Raw genomic sequence first — 24,335 nt, 5'->3', positions numbered from 1 at the left:
ATAAACATCTCAACTTTTGCAGTATGAGTGTAAGAGTATTTATAGCTGGGTTGTTTGCAATATAAAAAAAGTTTAGTGTATACATTAGTATTATGCAATTTGGCTGCTTAGCAGGCTTCACATGAATGTAAAATGGTAAAAATTGTGAAATGGTTTCCATATTTCTGGGTTCCAGTTACTAATAATAGGAGGGAGAAACCTGTTTACCACTAATAAACTGAAACTGTGATCTGTATGTTAGTGTTTCCAGCCTTGTCTGGATTTGTCCTCTGAACTATGCATTGTGTACACAAATAGTACTGCACTACAGGTTACTTCTGTCATCAGTGCTGTATTTGCCTACCTGTTAATCATTCATCCAGAAGCTGTGTTCACACCTCAGCTTCCCCAACCTGTTCCTTGGCATTCCTGGAATGTTTGTACCAGATGAGTCCTCATTTAAAATGACTTAACATTAGATTATGAGTGTTCTTTACAAAGGTCAAATTGAAGTGAATTACATCATTTGTGTGCATATTTTATTGGAATTATCATGATTCTCCAATCTTTAGCAATGATTTACCAAGCAATTGATTAATTTGCCTAACCTGTGTGCACCCACCCTCTGTAGCAGGCAAACAATCCATACGTAATCCATAGTAAATAAAAGAATGGGGTGGAGCGCTCTTTGTGTTAGCACATCCCATAGCTGTCATGAAAGTTGTATTAACTTCTAGAGAGCTTTCAGATAACATTCTGATGGGACTGTTTCAAAAGAGTCCAGATCTAAGGTCACTCATGCTAACCAAGCAAGTGCACTCCTTTTTGGCATTGTGCATGTATATTTCAATACCTCAGAGTTGATGAGTTCTAATTAATAGTGATTACTCATGTGTGGCCAAGATGCTATAATATGAATCTTAAAGACAAAAAAAGGGTTTTAGCGTGGCATGAATAAACAAATGTATTGTGCAACTCCAGGCAGATCACTAAGCAAAGTCTAAATACATACTTAGTAATTGTTTTATCTCAACAAAAATTGCCACTGCAGCCAGTCTTGTAATTTTACAAACTTGGATCTAGCATGGGACTTGGGACTGCTGCTTTAAACTTACTCTAAAGCATTTTAAACACCCACCTAATATTGTGTAGGATCCTCTTGTGCCACCAGAAAAACTCAGACTTGTCTAAGTATGGACTTCACAAGACCTCTGAATGTGCCTTGTATTATCTTGCACAAAAACATTAGTAGCAGGTTCTGCTACCATCTCCTTCCTAAGTAAACAAAAGCAACTTCATCCAGCCATTCATGTGATCTAAAAACAAACAAAAAACATGATTAATCAGAGCAGGCCACCTTCTTCCATTGGGGCTAATTTATTAAATCTCTTTAAGGCTGGAGAGGATACACTTTCATCAGTGAAGCTGGGTGATCCAGCAAACCTGGAATGGATTTCTTAAAATGTATTTGCTATTTGTTAGTAAATGTTTTCAACCCTGGACCAGATCAATTCCACCTAGCTTCACTGATGAAATTGTATTCTCTCCAGCCTTAAAGAGCTTTATTAAATCAGGCCCTTTGTTTCAGTTCTGACCCTCCTCAGTTACCTTTGGCTTATAATGGCCCTGTCACTGTTCATTGGGTGTCTTTCCTGGGAATCACGTTTGTTAGGTGCTAACCACTATACACTACACAGGTGGGTTTCTTGATTTGAAACATTAGCTGCCAGGATTTAAATGTACCTATAATATTTATATGGATTTATTTACTCAGACAGTACAAGCCCAGCTTGTTGCGGGCTCTTTTTGTACTCTTTATATAATATTCAGGTATTTTGAATTCTGTCCTTATGTCATGACAAATAGGCTTAAACAACAGTCCATTTCCATATGGATCTATTATCAATGTATATTGATATTGATGGGTAATATCAGTAAGTAATGGAGTGGCATTCCTAAGCAGGCTGAATTTGTATGCAGACTAACCTTGGCAATGCACACATGTGATGCTGAGCCTCCATGATTAAAATTGGATCTTTTAAAATATTTGAGAGCAATGCTGTATTTTTGTTCATCTTCCAAAGAATGTATGTCCTTGAAGTTAGTTGTTGAGTGTTGCTACTTAGTTTACTGTTATTTATTCAGGTATCGCTGTTAATGGTTATGAAGTGACTAAACTCTATTTTACTTGTGCTTCCTAGGAATCTCGACTACACAGCAAAACACTGAAGCGTACTAGGCGATATGTAGTTGATGGTGTTGAGGTGAGCATTACAACCTCAAAGATTATTGGTGATGACGATAAAAAAGATGAAGAGATGCGCTTTTTGAGGTAAATGTGAATTTCTTTTTGGTTTAATTAGGCATAAGAGAGAGAGACAGGAGAGGCATAAATATCCAAATTGGTTCTTGAAAGGGACTAATTGTGGAAATGCCACAAGATAACATTTTTCATCTAAGAACAAATATATTGCTTAAAAGATGAATGTAGTTCAGCATTAAAGCAATAAGATAAATCCAGTCTTCATGGAAAAAGTGTAGGTGATTACTAAGATTCTGTGATTTCTCAGCTGGGTTCTAAACATTTCCTTCAGTTTAAGTAAAACTAAAGAAAAAAAAATTGGTGATAAACACAGTCTTTCCATTCAGTTTCACATAAGTATATCTATGGATAGCAATACTGCTACAGTACTGTAATAGACAGCCCTCTGTATTTTATTATAGTTTTAGTATTTTTTAAATGACCAAACTGCAAAAAAAGCAAATTAGTACATATTTTTGCTGCCTGTACCAATGAACACCACCCTAAGTAATCTAGGAGTGTCGACCACCTGGGTTCCCCATAGTTCTCAGAGGTTGCTCTAGCTGCCCTCCAAGTCACTACTTCATCCTTGATCTGTGGAGGTTTAGGTGATAGACAATGGCCTCTGTGGTGGAATACTCATTACTGAATTTGCTTTTTTGCAGTATGTGTGCAAATTTGTAAGATATTTTGCTTGAGCAACAGCATTGTTTAAAGCAGAGTAGGGTGTTCTTTATTGCATTGTGTGCAGAGATTTTCATTCCTAACTTAACCTTAGCTTTTGGGTGTAAAGAACTGTTATTTTAGAACTTGGGAACAAATTGGTATATGTGAGAGCTAAATCCATTTGTATCTCGGGTAACTTTACTTAAAAACTGCTTTATTTCCTAAATCTTCCTACAATGTTTTATCCAACTCAGACGCCAGGAACTGCGAGAGTTGAGGCTGCTGCAAAAAGAAGAACACCGGAACCAGATCCAGCTGAACACAAAGCATGTCTTGCAGCAGGAGCAAATGATACGTCGCTTTGAACAGGAAATGAATGTAAGAATTCTCTTCCTATTTTCAGCAGAAGCCCTCTCAGTGTTTGAGTATCAAAAAAAAACTAATTTTAGTGTCTCAGATTAATATAAAGGGCTTAAAAACATATTTTGAAGGACTTCACAAAAATATTTCATATTGTGGAACCAAAATCTTTATTATTTGAATAGCACCCAATGCACAATTAACTTTGTAACTAATAACTATTAACTAATTGGAAAGCATTGCAATGAACCTGAAAAATAAAATATTGTTGTGTAGCAAATAAGTAATGTGTTTTAAGATGTGGTTGGATCTGCATCTGATTCAAATATTCTTTGTAATAACTCCTATGTTTTGGTATGGGTTGATTGGGGGTGATCTGTGTTCTACTATTGCAGTGCATAACAGGATCTATGTATAACAGGATTTATGTATAACAGGATCTATGTTAAGGACTCATTTCCATTCCATTGTGTTGCACTATATTTCTTTAGATGTCCAAGGGCAAATGCCATCAATTCGTGCCTAAGAAAGCTTATAAAAAATGCAGCCTTTTTTTTATTCCTGGGACATTGTTTAGACAAACAGATTAGTCAGTATGCAAATATTAGGATTCTTTTTAATAGAACAAGATACTCTAAAATCACACATCCAGTGTTTTCATTGTGTGGAACGTCTGAGTGAAATGAACCTTTTTCAGAATTAGTATTATTGTTATTTCTCTAAAATTTAACATACTATTCATATTGACCTAATAGTTTAAACCATTTGTTCAAAGTTACAGGTGTGGTAGAACAACTTAGCCAGTCATGCAAAAACCCAGATAATACCCAGTTGTTTCTTGCAGCTGTATGTAGAAAGATCAGTGAGTTATAATTTATTTCTGTATAAACGTTCAGCACTGATGTTATATTTGACTGGTGACTGAAAAAAATGTTTAGTGGCCCACAGTGGACTTCTTGTACTGCAATCCCAAAGCAGACAATGTCCCATCATCCTCTTCCCAACCTAAAATGACTCTAAACACAGGGATAAATGAAGCGTTTGACACGTGCATATATATACAATGTAATTTTTCTCATGTTGAGTGTGATACTTTCTTTGATATCTTATGGAACAGTATTGGAAAAGTACTAGGTTAGGGTTATAGCATACCTCTTTGGATGATTTTGTATTTAATGTTTATTTGCTGTTAAAGAAAGCACTTTAAGAATGAACAACTTAAAAAAAAACAGTCACAATATGTAGGTTGCTATCTGTATCCACCTCATGATATTGCTAGTTGTCTGTTTTTGACTTAGTAAGTCCAAGAATTTGGTGTGAACTTAGATCTGGATTATTGTTCAGGGTCACCGGTAAAAAATATTAATTAAAAATGCTGAAGCAAGAGAGCCCCAGGTAGAGAGCAGTTTCAGAAGAATAGTTACATTCCATGTTTCTCCTAAAACAGGCTTTCTTTTTGATAGAAGATAAAATTATGACCGTTGTTTCTAGAGCCAAACAAACAATGTTTGCTAAGTAATCTGTTTACAGCATATACCCTGTGCAAATTGCATGGTAGAACACTTAGAAACAGGGGAGATACAACAGTGCACCTTTACGAGCCTCTAAGTTTGCAGCATGACTTCATTTTCTGGTATTTTTTAGGCAAAGAAAAAGTACTATGACACAGAGCTTGAAATGCTGGAACGCCAACAGAAGCAGCAGATTGAGCGTATGGAACAAGAGCACGCAGTACGCAGGAGAGATGAAGCCAAGCGAATTCGATTAGAGCAAGAAAAAGAATATAACCGATTTCTTGATCAGCTTAAGTTACGGAAAAAAGAGGTAAATTTGTAATGTTTTGGTACAATTGTACATTTCAAATGTATCAGATAACAAACATTTTTGCATCATGAACCTGAAATCCTGTTTAGTAGTATTTTTTGTAAGTTTGTAAGAAGTACTTTAAGTTATTATATGAGGACTGTTTTCATAAATTTTCCGAAACATATGTATTTTGTTCACAGAGAACCTAATGCCTTATCCAGATGGATCTTAAACTCCCAGGTATTTAGAAAAAAAAAATAAAACAGTCCTTAGTTACTTGGGCACCTGCAGTGTGGAAACATGTTTGGACGTCTACAGCTAGATGCAATGGTATATGGTGCCAGCTGGTATCACTAAATTTGTCCCAGCTGCCTCAGGCACCTGCCTTAGAGGGTGCTCTTCCATAAGCAGGATATCATAATGCAGTATATCAAATAGTGTATATAGTCCTGGTCCTTCCCTAAGATGACTCATCCTAATGTCAGGCCAACAGCAGATACTGGCAAGAGCATGGAGGTCTGAGATGCCTACAGTTACACAGGTGAAAAGTAGAATAAAATGTGGGGATTTTGAATTCTGTATTACATGTCCATGAACCTAGAATGGCCTCTTCTGGCCCTTTAACCCGCTCCAGAGCTTGGTGCAGGGGGTCATCTTGCATTTTGAACTGATATTACAGTGCCTGCCTTCTGCTCTTCCTCCCTTCATCTTATTTTTTTAACCTGTTTTACCCCCTCTCTACCACTTTCCCTGCTCACTCACTTCCTTTTTAATTTTTTATTTTTTTTTGGTGGTATTTCTGGTATATTATGTTTGGACTTGCCACCATAGGGGATGTTGCCCTGCTTGTTAGAACATTTATTTACTTTTAAGATACAAGTAGTCCCTGAGTTAAGGACATCCGACATACAGACGTCTCCTAGATACGAACGGGGCTTCCCTGCTCCCATTTGTGCAGGACAGAGGATTGATGGGGGGAGGGGGCGGTTTGCATGACTTGCAAAAGAAATCTTTTGCTAAACACAGCTGAGGTTGTGGGTGATAATAGGAGGATGAGCTTTTCTGCAACATCTTGTAACTTTTTAATGTCTAGGTAACTCTTTAATGACCAAGACAATCTGCAGTTGTTTCCTTTTTGCATATCAAAGCACAGGTTGCACAGCTTTGTTTTGTTTTTTTTGCTTCATTTGTGATTAACTCACATTTAAGATTTTATACAGTAACTGACACCATGCTGCCTAACAATATGTTGAAACAAACATCTGTCCTAATTGCATTTATTAAAACAATGTATCTGTTCCAACTTACATACAAATTCAACAGGACAAACCTAGAGTCCCTATCTTGTATAAAACCTGGGGACTGCCTGTTGTATTATTCATATGTAACCTGTTTGCTGTACTTTTATGTATTGCATGTTTACTTCTTCATTCATTTAATATATACTTTATTATTAAAAAAAAGTTGTTAAAAACAAAATCTGCAAGTTTCCTTAATAGCCTCAGCAGGAGGTGCTAAAAAGACCTGCAACCTGAAGTTGTTCACAGCTCATTGAAGGGGACAGTCATATTTTCCCTCCGTGTGCTAATTGATCTGGTGCTTGCCTTGCATACCCAATTATGATGACTACAATGCTGCCTTCAGTGACTACTCTTTTTGATCACCTATTGACCTATTCCTCCTGCTTTCACAAATAACCATATCTGTGGACCGAGACTTATGTAAGCTATTTAATGCTCCCACATTTTTCTAGCAAGCGCAAGACTGTAACAAGACAAAACCCTAATGTTGCATAAAAATTTACTTTTTTTCTTTTTGTGATAAACATTCCACCTACTATGTCTGTTAGCCACTAGAGATTTGTTGGCTGTATATACCATATATGAAATATGATCATGTAAAAACAGAACAGCCAGGATTTAAAAATTGTGCAATAGCTGCTTAAGATAATTATTACTATGTCTTACAGTTGAAAGCTGCAGTGGAGAAGCTCCCCAGACAACAACGCAGAGAAAACTTGAGGATGAAAATGGATGAATTTGCACAGAGGAAACAGGCAGAGGTAACTGCATGCTGTTTCCTTTCAAGTGTGTTGGTGACAAGTGTTAACACAAGGTCTTCTTTTAGTAAAGTTTTCCATGAATACCAGTCTGACGACTGATGCAGTACAGATTCTTTCATGGTGTTTATCAATTTTCAAGCATTTAGATTGCTCCTAGGGGCCCAGGGACCAGGATAAGTACCTCCTATTTTTCCCATCAGTTACAGTACATACAAACCTGTCATTTTAAAGGATATGATTAAAAATACAAAGCATTTTTGACCAAGGCACTCAGCTTACCTGTAAATAACACTGTTCTTTTGTTCTTGAAGAAAACACAGCTATCTTATTCAGAGCTCACTAGCTGTCCCTGGACATGTGCCAAGTGCTCCTTGGAAGAGTTTCTATAGTGTTTTTGTGTTCTTAGTGTGGAATGTAACATAAGATGGACACTACACTCCTGTCATTTCAGCAGTGTAAACACGTGCTGTTAGTATGATAGTTGGCCTTTCATATCACCTATATAAGTGGAGGCTTTATAAGCTAAGTTGAAGCAATTATTTTGTCACTATTCACTAATGTCTCTTTTGCAGGAACAACAGTTCCTAAACAGGCAGAAAGAAGATATGGCACTGGCTATGAACGCCATCACCCTAGAGAACAAAAAGGAGATTTACAACAAGGAGAAGGATTTCCTGAACAAGAAACATCAGCTTCTTAGAGGTAACTAACACCTAAGAGAGCCATTCAGCCTCTAGCATGTACAGTGCTGCGCTAAGTTTTTTCAATTTCTGCTTTACACTAGTAGGAGATTGAGCTTGGAAGGATTTACCCATCAAGGGGGCATATCTTTTATTTCCCTGATATCAAAAGGTTGTGAACAAGCTCTAAAACTTGTTTACATTATGTGCAGCAGCCTGCCCTTTAGTAAAAGTGATGTTTGCAGCTGCCCAATAGGTACTACAGTAGTCTGTCAGTGCTGGGTACTGGGTACATCCTATTTCCTTGTGATTCTTGAACTCTTGTGCGCTTTCTGGGAAACCAGGACCAGAACAGACTGTCCCAGGATAAAAAGCGCAAAAACGCTGAGATTCACCCATTTCCTGGTGTCTTTTATAGAGTGTGAATGCTGAATTACGCATGGCTCAGCAATTTTGACTGCTCCAATGTGCAGTCAGGCAGGTAAGAATGCTTATTGCAGTAGTGACATGGCATGTCCCTTTCTGCCTGATCACAAATTTTTAAAATGAACTTTAGTTTCACTTTAACTATTAACTGAGCTGTGCAATGGTGATAAACTTGCAAGAACCACTTCACAGATGCTACTGGCCTAAGCACGTTAAATGTAAACGTTCATATTAGTACAATTAGAAAAAGACAGAACAAGTATAGCTTGTCTGGAAGGGTTGATGATTGGGGCCTTTTTTTTTTTTTAAGTCACTGGACCTGGGCATCTTGTATTCATTGAGTCAACCGTGAAGTCCCCTCTATATGAAAGTATTTTAAATACAAATATAAGGCCACCTGTGCGATATCTTAAGCTTGGCCAAGGTTGGGTTGTGCAACAGGACAACAATCACAAGCCCAAGCAAATCTACAAAGAGCAAATCACGAGAATGGCTAAAAAAGAAATAAATCAATTGCCCTGATTTATTAAAGCTTTCCAAGACTGGAGAAGATTGATTATCATAATAGAACCTGGGTGATCCAGCAAACCTAAAATGGATCTGGTCCATGATAAAAAACATTTGCTAAATAGCAAGTGATTTTAGGAAATCCATTTTCTGGATCACCCAGGTTCTAATTGAAACTAATTGAAGCACTGCAGAGAACTGTGCATAAATGAATGCTTGCAACTCTTAAAGCGTACCTATACTCAGAATGTTCACTTTCCATAAAAAGGTAAAGAACCCTTTTATGTAAGGTAAGAATTCTGTTTTGTTTTTGTTTTTTTGTTTGTTTTTTTTTTAGGTGCAACACCCTTTTTTTAAAAAAAAAAAAAAAAAAAAAAAGGGTGCAGCACTGCCCCCTAATTCTAGGGATTACTTAGTTTATCAAACACTGATATGCCTGTTTTGGCTTCATTTTTGTTAAATAATGACACAGTAGAATCTGTTGTGTGTTGCTTTAAGACACCTGAGGTTAGATTTAAATAATAAAAATTCATCTGGTCCTTAGCAGGATCTAGAATAGTGTCCTGACACATAAAATTGTGGAATTGAAATGAACGTTCTTTTTCACATGACTGTATGCATTTTGTAACACATATCTAACTGTAGTCACAACATTTTAATACATTTATTTTTATATTTAAAACATAATAGTAAAAGAAACGTATGTGGTATACCAGCAAAAGTTATTTTTCTTTAATGAGCCTACATTTTCTACATGTTTTTGTCAGTTAAATGGAAATATTCCTGAAAGAAAAATCAGGCATTTGGAAGTATTGGAAGACCTTATTGTGCACACTCATAGAGAAGAAAATGATACTAAATATATTTACATTGCCTCTGGCTTTTTTTTAGTGGCAGAAGTATGCTAAATATTTCAAAAAGATGCTCCCGTACTGTGCTGAAGCATCATCACAGGAAATTTGTAATACTAAGTATTTCCAAAAATCTTGATTAAAGTAGCTTGACATCACAAAAAAATCATATAGATTTTTTTTTTGGTAAGGAATGTATTGAGCAGACCTTGTTTGCTGGTGCAATATTCAATTTACATGCTAGCAGTCACTGACTTGAAATATAGCCAACTATATCAACACAGTGAAACATCTGCCTCCTTATGATCATGACTTTTAGGTTCTATATAACCACAGTTGTGTTCTATTCTCTTAGACAGGGAAGCCTGCATTTGGGATTTGGAGGAGCGCCACCTACAGGAGAGACATCAGCTTATTAAGCAGCAGCTGAAAGACCAGTACTTTTTACAACGCCACGAATTGCTTCGAAAACATGACAAGGTACTGAAAAGGCTGGGGCTGATCTCTAGTGACTGCTGATCATAGTAAAGTGTGCTAAAATGATGACCAGTTCAAACTCCTCTAACAATTCAATATTTGTTTACTTATTTAACGCATTCATTTATTTCATTGTACATCTGGCAATAGTCCTTCCTGTGTCTGATGGGGACACCATGTGTGAATTGTGTGAACAGTAAACTGAAAGCTGCACTAGGGATTACTGTACGCAGCACTTCATCCAGATTTTTGTATTGCCTTATTGAATCAGGTTGACTGCTGCCTACCTATATTACATTTATTGCACAGGCATGCTGATTTCTTTAGCAAATTGTAGCTTAATCAAAAGTTGTCATAGCAAATTGTAGCTTAATCAAAAGTTGTCAATGTATACATTTTAGATATGTGTTGTATTTTGAAACCAGAAAAATTGAACAATCCAGACAAATAGCTTTATGTGTGCTTTGTACACACTGTTTTTTTACATGTTCAATCTCTAGGTCATAGACCTTAGATGGCAAACCCCATCTGAATATTTTAGGCAGGATCTGAGCAGACACATGTGTCTAGGAATGGATAGATTGTTGCTGCAAAATGAACCCCCCCTATTGTATATGGATATTTGAAGGGTCTTTGAAGGTTTAATATTTGACATTAGATTTTGTGTATCTTGAATGAGTATCCTCACAGCCACCCATTGTTTCCAGTGGAAGCACTGATAAAATGATGACCAGCAATTGACGGGGAGAGCATTTTCCAGAGGTTGCAAAACAAGAACCTTTACTATTATGAAGTATCATGTCTATAAAAGCTGTAGATGTAAAAAAACTGGAAATGGGGTATACATATTAAAATATGAGATCTTACAGATGGAGTTTACATCTCCTTTAAACTGTTTGTTATAATATTTACTCTTAAAAATAAAAAAAATATAAAAAAAAATATCTCAGAAAGCGTCATAAGCTTATCTTCAAAATAGCATAATTGGTGCTTTTTAAAGTAGAACATAATGTTATCTTTGTTACAGGAGAAAGAACAGATGCAGAGGTACAACCAGCGCATGATTGAGCAGCTCCGATTAAGGCAGCAGCAGGAAAGAGCCAGATTGCCAAAGGTCCAGAGAAGTGAAGCAAAGACCAGGATGGCCATGTACAAGAAAAGCCTTCATATCAGTTCAAGTTCTAGTGCTGCTGAGCAGAGAGAGAAGATTAAGCAGGTAGATATCAGAGGCCACATACTGTCAAATGATTCAGAGCTATAAAAGGACAGGGTCAAATCAGAAAGGGTGACCGTATTCTGACAGAGCTGGAAATTCACTATGACATTTCAATGTCTTGTTTATCCATTTGATTGTTCTGTATTTATAATTTCATTAATTAAAGACCCTTTTAGTTCTCCCTGCAGGAGGAGAAGAGGCAGAAAGCAGAGCGAGGACAACAGCAACAGAAACACGAGCACCAACTACTGGAAATGCAGGCTCAGTGTGACAGCAATGCAAGGGAGCTGCAGCAGTTACAGGTGAAATTGACAGTCTGTGTGTTTGTGATGTGTCATAATCTTAGATGAGAAGGAAAAAACTATTGTAGTCTATTGTATATAGTATGGTACAGTATATTGTAGTATATTATGCAATTTTTTTATCATAATCATGACTTTCAGCTCATTTATACATTGATGTTATGATATGAACAGGTACTTACGGGAATAATATATCACATCTAACTAGCTTTATCTTCCACGTTTTCAGTTTTAACATGTATTTATTATGTTAGCAGTTTTTACCAATTTGTTTTTTTTTTTTCCACAGATCTTTAAAACACAACCTCTTTTTTACTTTGTTGTTTTTTTTTCTGTATTGAGTTTTAAACTTCCCAAGCTCCCCTTACTAATTTTGTACACTGCATTGAACTTGGTTAATTCAGCTGTGCAGCCTTATACCCTTTGTTCCTGACCTGTATTGTCCTTTATTGGTTTGCTTTTTAGAATGAGAAGTGTCATCTTCTAGTGGAGCATGAGACCCAGAAATTAAAGGGTTTGGATGATTCACACATTCAGATGCTGAGAGAGTGGAGAGAGAAGCTAAGACCTCGTAAAAAGGTGTGTACACATCATTCCCACCTTGTATAGACTTAACAGAATATGCAGTGAAAAAAATCTTCATTTGTCCATCTAGATCAGGGGTGGGAAAACTTTTCACTCGGGCCACAATCTGATCTAAAATTTGGCCGAGGGGCCAGGATGTTACCAAAGTGGGTGGGGTTATGCAACATGATGATAACATGATGGTATAACCCTGCCCACTCTCCCATTGCAGATCTGAGCCTGGATTTGTACAGGGGACATAGTCCGCGGCTCTGGCCGGTGTGGCCCTCGCCAGCGGAGTCCTTCTCCTGACCCCTCTCGGGGGGACACCGGTCAGAGCCGCAAATCGCGGCCAGTTTTATCCACTGAAGTAGAGAGAGAGTTCAACGGGCCGGATAAAAAAGCCTAATGGGCTGTAGTTTGCCCATGCTTGATCTAAATACCTAAATTGTTGTATATGTTGTGGGAAGTATTTTGCAATAAAAAGTAACATGGGCTTCTTGAATCTAAAGCTGTCCTGAGGGGAAAAAAATTACCTTTTGCTGCTGGTGGTTGTTATGCTAAACCAGTGAATAGAATACACTGACAGAGGATAGGTATATATATAAATTAGGAATGGTAGACATCTTTGTCAACATACTCGCTCTTGCTCTGTAATTTAAAGCATTGAGGCAAGTGGGCTTGTGTGACAGCTAGACAAGCAAGACCGCTCAGCAATGCCTGCCTCTGTATCTCTGTAGTAACTGGTTTCTTTTGACCCTTTTCACTATGGACACCATAGGAGGAATATAAGTGGCAGCAATGCCATGTATTCAAACTGCCAACTCTAATAGTGGCCAGAAGTCTGCTTACATTTTCATGGCAGTCAGCTTTGTGGTGGATGTGATTCCAGTGGTTGTAAAACAACTCAATCACATCCTAAACCTGTTAAAGTGATGTCATGCATACTGGGTATCCCTGCATATGCAGGGGTAATGTTTATGGCAAGCGCTCTTTGTTAACTCTGAATGAATGAGCTGTAGGAGAGAAATGTTGCCTGTGGACAGTTTTGTCCTTGTTGCATGTGCTTGTTTGATTTCTTATTGGTTGATGAAATCTTATCTTTAATACAATAATATTTGGGATTGTAATGTGTTTGTGTGGCCTAAAAAAAGTCAAGTAAGAATATTTTACTTAAAATCTAGGTTTGATAAACAGTGTAAAGACAGGGTAACTTTAAGTAAAAAGTAAACCTGGATAAAACTAGTTAAATAAAACTATAATGCTATCAAGTTACATCTTGGCAAAGAAAAGGAAAGTGGATTCTGCTGACATCCCTCTAAGTGTTACAATGCTGCCACCTTGTGGATAAACTAAGGGAATGCAGGTTCTCAGTTCAGTAATTACAGGTGGTATATATCCCTATTAGAGATGAGCAAATCGAAGCTGACGAAGTGGAATTCGATCCGAATTTCAGGAAAAATTAGATTTGCTCCGAATTTCCTCACGATTCGTGGTAACGAATCTCAATTTTTCCTGAAATGGCACCTGCACGTCTGAGGACAGAAATTCCACTACGATCTTTGGGCACTACAGGGGATGAATAGGGACTTGTCCCCATTCATCACCTGTAGTGCCCTGTATTCTTAGATAGTGAAACTCTATCTAAGAATACATAGAACAGCGCTGCAACAGCAATCGCTCTTGCCGTGCTTTTACTATGTATTCTTAGATAGAGTTTCTCTATCTAAGAATACAGGGCACTAAAGGGGATGAATGGGGACAACAAAAAAACAAAACAGGTATAAACTTAAACATGTGTAACATCACAACAGACATTTGACACAATTAAATAACTATAATAATGAATAACCCTCACAGGCTATAGGGATAAATATCCAATCTAAACATGCCATAAAACAGAGTGAACAATGAGAGGTACAGGCTCTCCTATGGAACATTATAACAACACATAAAAAAACAAACTCACTATTATTATTATTATTATTATTATTAATAAACAGGATTTATATAGCGCCAACATATTACGCAGCGCTGTACATTAAATAGGGATTGCAAATGACAGACTAATACAGACAGTGATACACTATAAAACAGGAAACAAAAAAAATAAAGTAGTGGGGTTAAGTAATCATATGCTAAGTAGACAGTACCATAGTATATGGGGCCAGATACTTGGTACCAAACATTGAGCTCTATTTAAAATGTATTGCTTTTCAGGTTGCTCTAGATTCGTTCATAATTTTCACTTACACGGGTAGCATTTCCCATTGTGACAGCTATGCACTTTTGAGATTGGCCACTAGATGGCAAAATGAGTCATTATTTTTTTAACAGGAACTGAAAGGATAAACCTACAGAGATAGAGCCATCTGTCAGCTAAATTCAGGGGGAATAATTTATAAATAAAGCCCACTGTGTAGCATAAAAATCCAAGTCTAAAACACATACAAAGGGAAGAAACATTAGGTGGAACATACCACATACAAAAAAAAAAAGTGGTGGAGAAAGGGGAATAAGAAGATGGGGTGGGAAGGGGGAATTCTCCACCATGTTCGCTAGCTTGTAAGATTGAAAACCATCACACGATGATAGACTTTAAACTTGGAGACTCAGAAGGACCAAGTATAAATATATTGCTCCAAGCAGCCATCTTTATCTGCCATCAACTCCTCCACATGTTGAATTCTCTCTAGCTCCACAAACCAATTCCAAAGCGCTGGGATAACTAATCTCTCTATATATAAAAAAATCAAAATACCTTTCTGGTTGTGGCAACACCAACAGAATCTAGTGGAGGCTGGTGAATATTTATGTATATCAACAGGGCAACAATACCATAGAGCCAAGATTTTGTCATTTTTTTTTCTCTGGCCTTACAAGAAATTAAAAGTTTGTGAATCAAATGAAAAGATTTCTCCCAGCCTTCTGGGGTTAGTAAATAACTTGGGTCTCGGTCCCAATAAAGCTGGTAGAGAGGTGGCCCAAAATGAAATTCAGCCAAAAGAATACAGTATATTTCAGAAAACATATATATCAACCTCTCTTTTTGCTACAGCAGGTACTCAAGAAAGGTGTGCAAATCAATCTTTCCCTATCCGAGAAAGTGGACACAAAAGTAGAGACAACCTTTTTTTTTTTTTTTAAAGAGAAGGGAATTCTTTTATTTAACAGGTAGAATGATTACCTAAATACTTCAGTAATAGTAAATAAGTCCTAAATGTTGTCCCTCAGAATCCCTTTTCTTCAGTAAGGCAAGACCATGAAACTCCTAGCATTGTGAAAAAAATCCTATAGTCTGTTGTTTGCACTTTTGCTCCATTGCTCTTTGTACCCGTTTATTTAAATAATCCTGGCCGTGTCCTGGTCTGCCTGTGTTCCTTTTTCAAAATGACTTACAATGACCGAGAATGCCTTTAGGACTGAATGTGGGCCAAACTCCGAATATTATGATACTGCTCTGGATCAGGGACAGCGGAGTATAAGTAAGAGAAGATAACCATACATTATAGACCTACTTCCATCAAATTATTCCCTAAATATAGTATTGAAGTGTTACCTCACTTCACAAAAATGTCCCTACTCAGCGAACATAATGGTATCATTTACAAAATATTTCAGTCTGTAAAACTTTTAGGTATAGGTTGTGTATTATGTTTATATGGTTTGTAGTTGTTGTTGAATTGCTTTTAAAAATTCTATGTCTACATTTTTTGTCTGTATATTTTGTTATTTACATCAGGCACTGGAGGACGACTTAGAGCAAAAGAAGCAGGAACAGGAAATGTTTTTCCGTATGAGTGAAATGGAAGCGGGACAATGCGGATCAGTCCAGAAACCCGCCAAATTTTACACCTACAGTTCAGCTGAAGCTTCATAAGGTTTTTTCAACTGAAGTGAACAATACAAACTGTAAAGTTAATCTGCAGACAGAGCTGGGCAAAGATATCATACAACTGAAGCAACTACTTGCTCATCTAATAAGACGGGTGCCATTTATCTTTAGGTCATTAAACTGTGAGGATAATGTAAACCATAGGAAGACGTCAGTATTTGTATGTTCAATATTAGACATGATTTGAGCTTTCTATTTGTGTCCTAAAAGACAATAAAACCAAGCAGTCACATCATAAGAAGGAATGGTTTCAGAGACCAGCCATTTTTGATCCTTCTAAAAAAAAAAAACCTCATTCCTCCAATTTAATAATTTAAAAAATTTAAAAAAAATGGAAATGGATACATGCTTCCAGTTATTCTGTAATATTCATTGCATGTTTCTTCACCAATAAGATCTGTTTATCATTTTTGTGTCATATGATCTTTGCTAAATATCTATATTGCCCTTTCTTTTCACGTTTTCACCTAAATGGTGAACTTGCATGTGATGGCACATGACAAACAGAACTAAGGAAATAGTTAGGAATAAACTCTCATGTAAGAAATTACTCCCAGTACTTCTTTACCTCTCTGTTGCTGAAGTTATTCTGAACCATCAGCATGGGATCATATAGAAGGTGGGTATCAGGTATTTTTCTTACTAGAGAACCTGTCACTTTGACCTGAAAGGGTAAAAAGATAAATTCTCTTTAAGCCTAGACATGGCCTGTAGTTTACATGCAGGCCAGAATATTACCTGTTTTCATTTTAACATTGAACAAAGCAGAGTAAGGAATGTGTTTCCCACAAAAGCAATCTGTTAAAAGTCTATCAATTTACATGTCATTGAAACTGGACTCAAGTCTGACTGGTCTGAGTTGTTCTTTTACCTAATAAAAAATCATATATATTTAATTAAATTAATGCATGACAAGGGACCATGTGAAAAATATTTTTTTAGCCAAAAACAAATTTAATGTGCCTTCTATCAAGTAGTATAAGAGTTTAATATATTTCACAGCTATTTGATTTTTTTTTTTACTTGAAGTTGTTAAGTTCACTTATTTTGATGTAAAATGTAGCAGACTGCTGGTCAGTCATTAGTAAAGGTCATGTTAAAGAAGTGAGGGTGATCACTGTTGCCATACAAAGAAATAGATCATTATGAATCTTGTATTTTGCAAGGTTTGGAGTTTGGGGGACTTATCATGGCAGTGTTTAGAGTGATGTTGTCCAAGGTGTGGTACTCCAGAACAGTAGTTTATGGCAGTCAAGCCAAAGAAAACAACGAGCTTATCAGTTGCTCTCTGTTAGCACTTTTAGCACATGGCTCTTTAGAAAGAATCAGTTAGATGATGGAAATGACCTGGCATAATATTACTTTGCTTCCTAATATATATTTGTTTTTGTGTAGCCAGAGACTAGCTCCGTTCATTTGAAACATGTGACAGTCTTATGGACTGCAACTGTTAACAGCTTGAATTCTGCATGATGGGACTGAAGCCACACATCTTTAAAAACTCTGAAATGTCTACTTTGCTAATTGCTGCTAACTTCTGCAATGCAGTCTTCCTTTTAGTTAATTATGTACTAGTATTGAAAAAGAACACCTTTATATTCTTACTGGAAAGTGATTTTCATTTGGAATGAGAAATTTGGAAGAGAATTGAATGCAGTTATTCAAATAGTTTTCAGCTGGGGAAAACACTGTACAATGTATATAAGAGTTTCTAATAAAGTAACAAGAATAAATGTAAATTGAAAGCTTTACCCGCTGTAAGTGTATTTTCATTGATCTCCTTACAAAGTGTATCTGTCTCTTGCATTCAAAGGATAAAGTCGATCTATGACAATAAATGATCTGCTTACATTATCTTTCTTATATCCTTTAAGGATTCCAGCAGTAAGTTACCTTCTTACATGTCACAGATGTAAGGTTTATTCACATCATTACATCACCATGCAGTGTCACCACAATGCACCTCCACATTGCTGCAACACATCACAGCAGATTACAAAGTACAGTGTCCTGTGTAGTGTGTGCTGTATGTACTGCACTGTACAAGTTTGCAGCATGACTGTTATTTCGTGCATTGCACTAGGTGGCGTAAGAGTGCCAACATAGATTTGTTCAGAATGTAAAAGCATCTGTAAACTTAGGAAAATGGTACTGTATACTGCTACAGAAAGAATAAAAAACATTTGGAATTTGTGTCTTCTGTGAACTGGGTGTGTTATTTAGGGTGTTGTAGTGTTTTACAAGGCAGGACCACTATTTCATACTAAAATATGTTCACTATAGCTCTCTAATGATCAATTAGCCCAGACAAGAACAGTTCATCTTTGTGTTCTGTCCCTGTGGTCTCCACCTAAATGTCAATGGCTGCACAGCTCCCTATTATAAGACAAAACTTCCATTGTTCCTAAATAGACTCTTAACCACATGGCAATCTAATATTACAAACAGGAATTAATTTACCATCTAATATATATTTTTTTCACTCTGAAGAAGAATCATGGAGTTTGTTCAACAATAAATTTTTTTTGGTTACAGTGAACTGTCTATACAAAAATCCCAGTCATACCCTTGTCCACCAGGATATTGTTCCGCCTGACATTATCCCCCATGGTCCTGTCAAGTGGCACAGGAATACTGGAAGAGGGTCTTTCAGTTGATCGCAATGATGCTACAGACCTCTTTCTCCAGGTTTGTATAGTGCTCTTTTGAGTAAAACTGATATGCCTCTACCAAAATATCCTAAAATGTTATGCAATTATATGCCGGTAACTACCAGAATCACACTGGCTAATGCCTGGAAATCTCACAACATCTCCCTTTCAGTGGCACACTTTGTGCCACCTATGCCCGCCCCTAGTACCAAAGCTGCAGAGAAATCAGCCAGCAGAGTGTAGCTACCATAAATGAGGAAATCAAACATTCTAGCAGGATCACAAAGTGTTTACTTTCTGTTTAAGTGGTTTTACAATTAGTAAACCCAAAACTATTTTTCATTAGATGTTCTCAAATAAAATTGTGTGTGGTATCTGACACTGTAAAGCCACTGACCTAGCCTGTATTGGCCAGTATGATCCAAATCTAAGTACACCCCAAAGTGTTGCATTTTTCCTCATTCCAACAGTGCCTACAAATGAATTGGGCAGCACGGTGGCTCAGGGGTTAGCACTCCGGCCTGTGCAGTGCTAGGTCCTATATATACTTTATCTATATACTATATATAACAATTCTCAGGGATGCAGATTTGTCATATAGAAAAATTAACATTGGGTCTCCCAGATTAGGTGCCTTAAGAAAAAACCTTGTTGGGAAATGTGAGGTGTATGTTAATGTAACTTGTCTTAGAACTTTAGGTATATAGGGCCTGATTTATTAACGCTCCCCAAGGTTGGAGAGGATACACTTTTTTTCAGTGAAGCTGGGTAATCCGGCAAACCTGGAATAGATCTGGTCCAGGATTCCAAACATTTAGCAAATAAAAAACTATTCCAGGTTTGCTGGATTGCCCAGCTTCATTGATGAAAGTGTATCCTCTCCAGCCTTGGAGAGCAATACCAAATCCGGCAATTAGTCTGGTGTCCCTTATTGTTATTAACCTTTAATATTCCATAATGCCAGGATCAGAAGAACTCTGTAAGGACTTTTAAGGTTGTAAATGCCTGTGTCCAAAAGGGATTTAAAAATGTATCGTTAAATTGGTTACTATTATTTTTTTTCTCCACAAAATAAAAAAATTTTTAAGTAAGATTTAGGATAACTGCTAATTTGTCCATGACCAGCCCGGCTAGCAAATTAAATTGTTTGATACTAAAAGGGATACCTGCAGGTAACCGTTTGTATTAAGGTGCATGCATATACATTCTGACTTTTTTTTTTTTTTAACCTGCATGATAGGTGAGCCAAAAAGAGGATTTTCTGTCAAAAACAAAGTTCTCAACTGAACTCACAGCCAAGACCCGACCAAAGAATCATATATCATCATAATCAGTTGTTTGACCATGGTAACAGTACATATGTCGGGTGCAAACCAAGTACTGCATTTAAAACAAAACTCATACTAACTAAATGACACATGATGCTGGAAATGTTATGGTTTGAGGGTTACTTTAGTATTTTAGAGTCTGGTCAACGTGCAGTCATTACGTCACCAATAATTTCTGCATCATATCAAAGTCTGCTTGATGAAATTTCCATCTATTCTAAATATGAAACTGAACCAAAAATAGATCTTTTACCATATAATCCAAAGCACAATTGCAGATGGTACTACTCAAGATGACTTGAGGCCTTCATTGCTGGTATGGCCTTAAGAGATGTATCTTCTGTCTGAAAATTTTAACTAGAAACACAGAGAAGCTGTAGCTCTGCTATATGACAGCTACAGTTAAGTCCATAAATATTAGGACGGAGAACTTTTTTTTTCTAATTTTGGTTCTATACATTACAATTAATTTTAAATGAAACAACTCGGATGCAGCTGAACTGCAGACTTTCAGCTTGAACTCAGTGCGTTGAACAAAAAGATTGCATAAAAATGTAAGGAACTAAAGCCTTTTTTTTTTTTTTTTTTTTTTTTTACACGATTACTTCATTTCAGGGGCTCAGATATATCAGACATATCAACTTACTTTTTTGAGGCCTGAGCCATCTAAAGACGCAACAGATGCAATGTCTGTATTTTATTTGCACTGGTTTGTTACACTGAGGACTAAACTCAAAAATCTACTACTACAAAAATCTGTTACTTGCTGTTTGTGATGTTGTTAGTCTTAGGAAAGTATAGTGTTGTTACTCAGGAAAGTAGCTCACTCCTGAAACTAAACTCAGTAATGAATAATCACCTTGTTTGGAAATTGATAATTGAATAGAGAAAAAAATGTTCAAATTAGTATTTTATTGTGCATTATTGAAACATAGTGCAAACATACAATTTCAATCTTTGAAGATTCAACCCATGTAGCTTTTTTCAAAGGAAGCCACTTGTTACATATGTTTGGTGATCAGTTGCTACTTTTTGAATAGTCACTTGTAATTTTAGCACATCAGAGCTCTATGGGAGATTTTTAGTGAAGTAATGACATGTGATTAATATTACCCGTGTAGCTTAGTCCTTACCAGTAAACTTGAGAAAAGGCAAAGACTGCCTGAAACTGTCATTTGTTGAAAGAATGTCTGTATCTTGTAGTGTAGTCAGAAAAAAAGGTTACTGCAAATTTCTTACCAGTTCAAGTCCAGGAAGCAAGTGGAAATCTCCCCATAAGCAAACCTAACAGAACGGCTGCACCTATAATAAAGGGCTGAATGGGCTGTACCGGTGGTAGTGATGGGCGGTTTTAACTACCCTGACATTGACTGGGGTAATGGCACTACACGTACAACAAAAGGACAGGAAATAATGACTTTAATACTAGATCATTTTATATTTAGGTTTATAGAAAACTAGAAATGATACTCTACTGGACCTAGTTTTTTCTAGCAATGCAGAACTTTTAACAAATGAATATATAAAAGAAAATCTGGGTAGCAGTGACCAATGATTTAATGTAACAGGAAGCAAAATGGGAAAGATAAAAACATTACATTTTTAGAGAGCTAATTTTCTTTTGTTAAGGGCAGCTCTCAATGACTCAGACTTGGAGGGAATATTGTCCTTTTAAATGAGCAGAAAAGAAAGCCGAATAGGAGAAGGATAAGAGAAAAATCCTGGAGCCCTGTTTGTGACCAGGTTATGGGTGAGGAAGTTTTTAGTAGGTCATTGGTTGAGGGAATAGAGCTAGGGGAGTATTTTTCTACTGGACAAGAACTATGGAGAGATTTGAAAGCAAAGCGAAGGATCTTGAATTTAATTCTAAGGTGAAATGGAAGGCAATGAAGATAACTACAAAGAGATGCAGCGGAAGAGAAGTGGTGGGAAGGTTGGATGAATCAGGCTGCAGCATTCATAAAAGATTGTAGAGGAGAGAGTCGGGTTAGTGGAATACCAGAGAGGTGGAGGTTACAGTAGTTCAGACGAGAGATGATAAGAGCATGTACAAGGAACTTGGTGGTCTCTGGGGACAGGTAGGGGCAGATTTTGGAAATGTTGTGCAGGTATAAGTGACAGGACCTGGAAATGTTCTTAATATGGAGGGTAAATGAGAGGGCAGAATTGAAGGTGATGCCAAGACAACATGCCTGAGGGGAGGAAAGAATACCAGTGTTATTAACAGTTAGATATATGTCAGGGGGGGATTTGGAATTTGAGGGGGGGATGATGATGAGTTCTGTTTTATCCAGGTTGAGTTTCAGGAATCGGTCAGACATCCATGATGAGATGGCCGACAGGCAGCATGAGACCTTATCCAGGACTGAGGGAGACAGGTCAGGGGTGGACAGAGTGTCATCAGCATACAGATAGTACTGTAAGTCAAAGGAGGATATGAGACTACCGAGGGAGGAGGTGTACAGAGAAAAGAGGACCGGTCCAAGGACTGAATCTTGGGGAACACCAACAGGCAGAAGAGTAGGAGAGGAGGAATTACCATTGAAATAAAATGGTGAGTCTTTTGTATACAAGGCGATAATAATAACAGTCGAATTTAGTTTTCTTAGGCTGCATCTCTTTTTGCGCTTTCTGGCCATGATATGTCATCAAGTTAAAGTTACAAACAATAATGTGGATACAGATGTGTACCATAAACAAAGCAGTCATTGCAATACTGGTGGTCTGAATAGAGTTCCAATTACTTTGTGCAACCACACAAACTTTCTTGAAATCCTTTCTCTTTTAAATCAAGAATGGAATAATTAGGAATTCATCAGATACTATAGACGAGCATATATGCCCATCTTAAATTCTCATGAGTGTGTGATGAATAGTTTTCAGAACTCATCTAACCTGAATTAAGGGGCCATTCCCATTGGGAATATATTCTATTGGATTTTTTAATTACATACAGTCAGGATTTTTCTCATGCAGCTTTCAGCGGTGACATGGAAAAAACACAAATCCTTTCAATTACAGACTGGCATGCTGTAAGCTGTATACACACGCTAGATTTCTGTTGTTGAAAAAAAATCTTTCATAATCATTTCCAGTGACAGTAGAAGGAATGAGCGCTGTAAAAATTTACTAACGGGACACCCTCAGTGACAGCTTACTCTGGAAGCACATATTTGGCTGTAGAATTGATCTTTCCACTGGCCTACTATCAGCACCAAAACCACATTATGATGATAAGCTTGAAAAAAAACTGCTTTTCAGTTGTTTTTTTTAAACTTTATTTTTTATTCAGCAACCAGTCAAACAGTTATTAAACAATCCAATGAATTATACATACACAAAGTGTAAAAAAAAACATACTATGCACAATATACCATACAGCCATCACTGAGGAACATATTATAAAATATAGTAGAAGAATACAAATACAATTACAAATGGGACGAATAAAGAAGAAAAAAAGCAGTGGGGGGGGGGGGGGGGGGATGGGAGAAGCACATTAAAGAGGGAGGGAAAAATGGCATTATTACCCAGACTTAGTATGGACCAAATAAAACAGAACTTAGATGGGACCATCAACCACCAGACCACCAGCTTGTGAGCTATCTCATGTCATCTGCCCCCTCAGCCCCACACATAACTGAGAGATATACTTGAGTAGAGGGATAATGTATCCAATAAAACCTTGTCTTATGAAACTTACCTGATCTCCCATCTCATGACAAGATCAGATCCTCCATAGACATGATCTCATTGATCCTTCTGAACCACTGATATATTGTGGAAAGGAAGAATTGTTTCCACAATGCAGAAATACACGCTTTTGCTGCGTTTAGGAGATGCTTGAGCAGCGAGTTGTGGTATTTTTTCCTAGAACCCTTAGACAAGTGTAATAGTGCCAATTCCGGCCTGCTATGGATGTTCACATCAGTTAATTCCATAATAATGTCAGCCACCTGTGACCAAAAAGAAACCAAAAAAGAGGCATTCTCAAAATATATGGAATAAACTACCCACACCTGCCTTAGCTAAACCGTCGGTACTCTGTACCAACGAGTAAGTATTTTGTAGTTCAATTCTAGATGTGCATTACTAAGTGCAGCTTTATGACCAAAGTACAAGAGTTGTTCCAGCAGTTCTGGGGAGAACGTAATATTAGGATCTCGTTCCCACTTAGAAACAAAGGGCAAGGACAGTGGCACAGATTCCGTCAAAAGTCCCCCGTATTGGGCCTGTTGAGATACAGACAGATTCTAAATTCGA

At 37.1% G+C, this 24,335-nt stretch overlaps 1 protein-coding gene across 1 annotated transcript in view; it reads left to right on the top strand.

The window, feature by feature from the left end:
• The window catches only part of STK10 (serine/threonine kinase 10), a 66,811-nt gene extending 48,967 nt beyond the window's left edge, over window positions 1-17,844 (top strand). The window contains exons 10-19 of the mRNA XM_072400958.1: window positions 2,181-2,311; window positions 3,202-3,325; window positions 4,952-5,131; window positions 7,083-7,175; window positions 7,748-7,877; window positions 9,995-10,119; window positions 11,144-11,332; window positions 11,509-11,634; window positions 12,100-12,213; window positions 15,941-17,844. Coding sequence (XP_072257059.1) covers window positions 2,181-2,311; window positions 3,202-3,325; window positions 4,952-5,131; window positions 7,083-7,175; window positions 7,748-7,877; window positions 9,995-10,119; window positions 11,144-11,332; window positions 11,509-11,634; window positions 12,100-12,213; window positions 15,941-16,078 — 1,350 coding nt within the window. The 3' untranslated portion in view covers window positions 16,079-17,844. The remainder of the gene's footprint in view (window positions 1-2,180; window positions 2,312-3,201; window positions 3,326-4,951; window positions 5,132-7,082; window positions 7,176-7,747; window positions 7,878-9,994; window positions 10,120-11,143; window positions 11,333-11,508; window positions 11,635-12,099; window positions 12,214-15,940) is intronic.
• Window positions 17,845-24,335: the final 6,491 nt, after the last annotated feature.

The sequence above is a fragment of the Pyxicephalus adspersus genome, chromosome 2 (assembly GCF_032062135.1).
Source record: "Pyxicephalus adspersus chromosome 2, UCB_Pads_2.0, whole genome shotgun sequence".
NCBI classification, from domain to species: Eukaryota; Metazoa; Chordata; class Amphibia; order Anura; family Pyxicephalidae; genus Pyxicephalus; species Pyxicephalus adspersus.
This window is presented reverse-complemented; position numbering and strand designations above follow the sequence as displayed.